This window comes from Vigna umbellata, chromosome 5 (genome assembly GCF_029865625.1).
Source record: "Vigna umbellata cultivar VRB3 chromosome 5, Vumbellata_1.0, whole genome shotgun sequence".
Lineage (NCBI taxonomy): Eukaryota > Viridiplantae > Streptophyta > Magnoliopsida > Fabales > Fabaceae > Vigna > Vigna umbellata.
Window position 1 is genome coordinate 59,332,022 of NC_142169.1, and position 6,082 is coordinate 59,338,103.

Here is a 6,082-nt window from a genome sequence, read left to right on the forward strand (position 1 = left end):
TAGGTATGATACAAACTAAAGCAGAACAATGCTGGATAAAAGGGTGACTGGTGCATCAAGGTCTACGCTTTTATGGAAAAAAAAATTGAAGTTGTAATAATCTGATTCACAAAATCTCAAGATCAGTTCAGTATTCACAATAAGAATAGGACACATCTCAGGTATGAACCCTTTCTTGCTTGTCAAGAAAGAGCACACAAACAAGAGTCAATTTGTCATTGCCATAGCATACTCAGTTTCTGGCAATATCATCACCAGCTAAAAAGTTTATTATAATTTCCACGAGAAACTCAATATTAAGAGAAGTTTACTTGCAACTTCATAGCCAATCATAAGGTTGGGATCTTTCTAGTATAAACAAACAAACAAAACTGATCTCATCAACATTCTTTTTAGTATGGAAAAATTTTGTACAGTATGTGAATGTATAACCACTCCGGCAGCTTTAGAATATAATTTGCAAGTAAGACGGGAGAATCATCTGCACTTTTTCAAATCAATTCGTTTCTGGAAGTCAAAACTTGATGATGACAGGTACCTTCAAAGATACCTGGTATAATGGATTACTACTCTTAACTTAATCTAATGGTTCATAGATATTTCCTAAGCAGTGCTGCTGCCATTCAACTGCTTTTCTTCTACTAAAACTGCAGTCCCATTATCTGAACTCTGATTGTGAGGCACGGTTTTGCTTCTTGTACGAGCCTTGCGGCAAATAGCAAATGAATCAGTTTGTGTTGGGACAAGTTTCTTTTTCTGTCTTCTTTCTCCATACAAGAATTCATTTGCTAGAGATTCAAGCGCTCTAACTGATAATGGTCGGTTTCTTGTGCTCTGCCTCCTGGAAGTTATACTAGGCTGCTGTTCCACAGAACCAACATCAGAAAAGGCTCCCAGTGGCTCCTCAATTACCCCTTGAGTGTCAGATAAGAAACATGGATCATCTGCCTTCAGGCTCTGCTTATCTTCCTCCAACATTACCATCACCACACCAATTTCAGACTTCAAAGGAGCTTGGGGTATGTTGAAGGTGACTGAATCATCTTTCTCAACTTTATCACCTGAACTCCTGTACTCACAAATTTCATTGAGAATGCTTTCTTTGTTATTCTTTTCCAGACTTTTTTCATCTGAAGAAGGAATTGAATTTCCATTCTTCTGACAGGTAAAAGGATCATCAACCTTTGTGTGGGATAAAGCCCTTTTTTCTGATCCTGAGTCTCCTGAAGAATTCTTGATGATGTGGTTTGTCTCTGCCTTGGAACATGCAGCCAATCTCCTCCTCTTGGCGGGAACAACTGCATGGTTGGAATTACCTGGTCTTGCTCTTCGACTACACTGATGCTTTATAGTCCTTTTTAGCTGATTATCATTAGACACGGAGGTCTTCTTATTTTCCAAGCTTTGGACCATTTTCTTAGCATTATTTTGGTTATCAGTATTACCAATTTTCATTTTGCCATATACCAGCATACTAGCTTCCATTACACTTGGCGAATCATCACAGGAGCTATCCTTACTTTCTCTTAAAAAACCAAGCACCTTAGATGCATCTTCCTCTTCAATTGGCAGATATTGCAGTTCTCTCACCAATAACTTTCCTTCACAAAGTACATCAGTACCAGCCAACTTTTGATCAATGTTTTCAGAAATGTTCTTGTTATGGTTTACTTTACTCATATGTTTGGCCTCTTCATGTGTATCAGCAACATTGACCTCAACTTCAGCCACTGAATTAACAGGTACAGGTTTAAATTCTCTTAAATCAGATGGTTTCCCTCCATGCACCAAACTGGTATCAATAACCGTGAATTTTATCTGATCTGTATTGTAAGTTGAAGCTCGCGGCTTGAGGTAACATTGATGACGGTAATCAGAATCACCATCCTCATTCGACCCCCTTTCTGGCTCTTCATCATCACAGCTACCAACTTTAGCTTCTTCAAGATCAAGAAGATTCGGTTCAGCTACCACTTTTCTCAAGACATCACTAACAGAATCAAAGTAATGATCACCTTTCACAAGTTTTCTCCTTGAAAAGGTCTTAACACCTGGGATAAGAAAAACCAGATAATCTTTGGAGCTCACATAACTTCTATATTTTGGTTGCTCAGAGTGCCACCCTCTTGCCAGTAAGCGAGGCCAAACAGCTTCCCAAAAGAGATCATTACTTCTAGCCTTGCTCAGTCGAAAACCTGTTAAAAATTTCAATATATCATTTGGTCCAAGAGAAGACCAAGCCTTGCACGTTGGCACTGAAAACACCTTATTGTTCTTCACAGGTTCCAGAACAAGAGTAGTAAGGTCATCCTTCTCCTTGCCAATACCAACTGCCCCCACAAGAATACCAAGTCCAACAGTGGATTTTATACAAGATATGTATTCTTCCAAAGAAGCTCTGCCCTCAGTATATGACTTAGAAACCTGATTAGAGCAAAAGTAAAGTGAGAGAGAAACATATAAACAAATGAAATGATAAAAAAATACACGTCCACTGGCCATAAAGGCTGAACCGAATCAATCAACCACCATTACATCACAATAAGATCATAATACAATCAGCCATTCCACCTCAATACGCCACTGTATCTAATGTACAATGTATGCATAAAGATATATGATATTTCCAAAAGGATTTATAGCTGAACCTTAGTCAGCTACAGGTATTATTTGGAGCTTGAACACGGAATAAATCAGATACTGCTAAAAGATATGGAATCCTAATTGCAAATGGCTTCTATTCTTCAAAATGATTAATATACGCTCAGGAAAATAGACAGACCATCATCATCATCTTCTATATTGTCACTTCATAAAGTTAAAAAGAAGGTTCTATTATAAAATGGAAGGTAAAAAATAAACATTGCACTATATCAGAGAAGTGAAAATAAAATAAATTGTAAATCATAAAATGCAGTTAAACAGGCTAAGTCGGTCGTCCAACAAATGAAATATACTTGTTGTAGTTCAATAATAACACTGAAGATGAGATGACACTGTTGATACCTGTAACAGAGTATCTTTAGATTCTCCCGAGACATGGGGAATCAAGCGGGACAGTAATTCTTGTTGCCTGCGACCAGTGAAAAGTTTCTGTCCAATTGCAGACTTTCTTCCTTTTAACTTCCTACAGTCTGCCCATCTACGATATTCATCAGATTTGTAAAACTTTCCATAGTAAAATGCAAGTATTTCCCCCATCCCCTTGTTCTCTAAGAATCTTTGTATTTGAATGAAATTTTTCCCAAAAATATACAAGCCAAGGAGAAAAACTTCTGCATCAGAATCACTCCAGGAGCTGCCTAATATGGCAGGAACCAATGCAAAATTTTTGCTTTCACCCAGTTCAGCTGAATTGCTGACTCCTGTCATCTCAGATTGAAATGTGGTTGGTTTGAGTTCATCTGCATTGTCTCCAATATATCCCCACCCTTCATTTTCACTACTCTCCTTTGCATTATGTATCCATGTGACAGAGATGGGTAAACCAATTGCAAATGAAAGTGAGTTGTCAAGCCCAACTTCTGACTCAGCAGGATTCCTTAGAAGCTGAACTCGTTCTGATTCTTTTATTAGGGAAGGAACTTCCACCTGGTATTCATCACCAACTCGAGGATTCAGCTGTGGAGCTCCAACTAAATTGCTTATATCAGGTGAACTTGGAGGACTATTACATGCATGTTCAGTTAAATTACTATTGTCATTCTGCTGCATTATATCCATCTGCGTAGAAACAAAGTATAACATACCAAGTAACTAAAAGCTCAAATCTTAAGAAGTATTATAAGGGAGATATAAATTGGATAATATTATCAAGGAGCACACTTCACATGTGACTTTCAGCAAAGTATAAAAGTAATGCATAGAGTTACTTAGCATCTATTCATTTACCTGGCCATTTTCAAAGCATCACACATTTTGAAAGAATTAAGATTTCATGACCCTTAGCTACCCATGAGAAATTGATACTTTATTTCAATAGTTAGGCAATAACAAAAGTCTAAGTGAGATCAACTACATGGATCACATGACACCTTTAATTTGGATAGAGGCCAAATTAGCCAATAGCCATATGACAACATGTTAGATCTCCAGTTGTTTTCACTTTCAATTATTCCATCACTATCAAATTCTTAAGAGAATCAACTATCCAGAAACTCAGTATTAGAGTAGAAATAACAGGAACAAAGGGCAAGTATTCTTCATTGACCAGTAACTCCAAAAGGATTACAACAGCTAAAACAATCTATTCCTGTACTAAGAAAATTGGACAATAGCTGAAGCTACAGCAATTGCTTATATGACAAAGCATCAAAATCCTCAACATGGGTGCCTGAATCACTCGCGTAAACCCTATTATTTCTCCATACCAGAAAAGCAAAATTCACTAACTTGTTCCCAAACACTGCATTCCTCAATGGCTGACACAGCCTCAAAACAATCACACCATGCAACAACCACCATACAACCTAAGGAGGGGAGAGAATATCACGAAATCCCTGAGAGGAGAACGATATACAAAGCCGAAAAATTTTGCTTACCAAAGAAAAATGTAATAACCAACCCAGATCCACTTGTACTCATGTTCACAATCAAAGTCCTTGAAGGACAACACAAAACAAACTGATCCACACGTACAACCCAGAAGAGCAAACGAAGAAACAAAAACCATTGAAACCAGAAAGAACATCACAAGTACATTCACTGACATCAATATTGAACACACCCACAACAGACAGCTGACAATTAATCGAAATACCAACGACCCATAAATATTAACAGGTATCTTTCTCCATCTCATATATCACAGCACATCAACACTCACACAAACTATACAATCCAAAGCAGAAGAAACACGGCTACACGCATTGGACGAGATAAAGGTTGATGACAAGAAAAAAACGAATATTTATTACCCTTTGAGCAAGTGGTGGGAACGTCAAATGCCAAGGCCTGAAAGGGGAAGCAATAGCATCAGGTAAGTGCACACACAAACACACACAGTTAAAATAACAATCATAAAAATTGGCGGTGATGATGTCCTTTGTTGATTTGCATACATGTGCTATGAAAGTGGAGAAAACATTAACGTAGTTGGAGAACAGAGCGAGAGAGAGAACCTGGTTTTGATGTCTCAAGTGTACCACACAACAAGGTAAATTCGCGGGGCATGGAATGAAATGAACTACTTCCTACTTGGTCCTGCTTTTAAACCACACCGAGCCTGTCTGACTCGTCCGAGTTGGTTACCCCGAGTTGAGTTGACGACGTGGTTTAAAAGCAAATCCTATGTTGTGTTATGACTTTGAGTTGATCCAAGGTGTTTTTATCAGTTTTTTTGTTTTGTTTTGTTACAGTGCAAGTGCTTCTTCTATGGCAATTAATTATTCTTTAATTGAGTGAGATCACTCTGAATGGCATAACTTTTTCAATAAATATCATTAGTTTATTGATTGTATTTGAACGTGTTGGTTAAAAAAAAAGTGTAATTATCCTTAATTTAAATACTAAGTGCATAGTTTTAAGAATGTCTAAAACATTTATGCCAAATCTATTAAGTAATATTGGTAACATACTTGTGGGGGATTAACAAAAACATGGGTCAAAACCAGGTGCTTCAAAGAGATGTGGTTTCAAGCATTTGATGGTGAAAAAAACTTAAAATGTTTCAACAAAACATGATTGATGATTTTGTAATTTTTTAATTCTAAGACTTATTAATGTTCCATAATCGATTATTAAAAAGTCAGCATTATTTGTTAACTTTCATTTTATTATGCTATTTTTTTTTGTAGAATTTTGTTATTCATATTGGTAACAAAAATACAATTAAAAGTACTTGAAATTACTTATTCAATTTCTTTATTTAAAATTAGTGGTTTCTGTGATGATGAAAAAAAACTTCAAATATTTCAACAAAACATAATTAATGATCTTGCAATTTTTTTAACTCTAACTCATTAAATGTCCCATAGTCTATTATTAAAAAGTCAGCATATTATCTTTTATTTTGTTAGGCTATCTATATAGTTTTGTTGTTTATATTGATAACGAAAATATAATTAAAAATAATTTAAATTAT

The 6,082-nt window shown here is 36.2% G+C and overlaps 1 protein-coding gene across 1 annotated transcript; it reads right to left on the minus strand.

The window, feature by feature from the left end:
* Positions 1-229: 229 nt before the first annotated feature.
* Positions 230-5,333, minus strand: LOC124822030 (uncharacterized). The gene is made up of 4 exons (XM_047293983.2): positions 5,121-5,333; positions 4,917-4,953; positions 3,007-3,723; positions 230-2,424 (listed from the first exon to the last, which is right to left on the minus strand). The coding sequence occupies exons 3-4, from the start codon at positions 3,721-3,723 to the stop codon at positions 604-606; spliced, it is 2,538 nt and encodes an 845-aa protein (XP_047149939.1). The 5' UTR covers positions 4,917-4,953; positions 5,121-5,333; the 3' UTR covers positions 230-603.
* Positions 5,334-6,082: the final 749 nt, after the last annotated feature.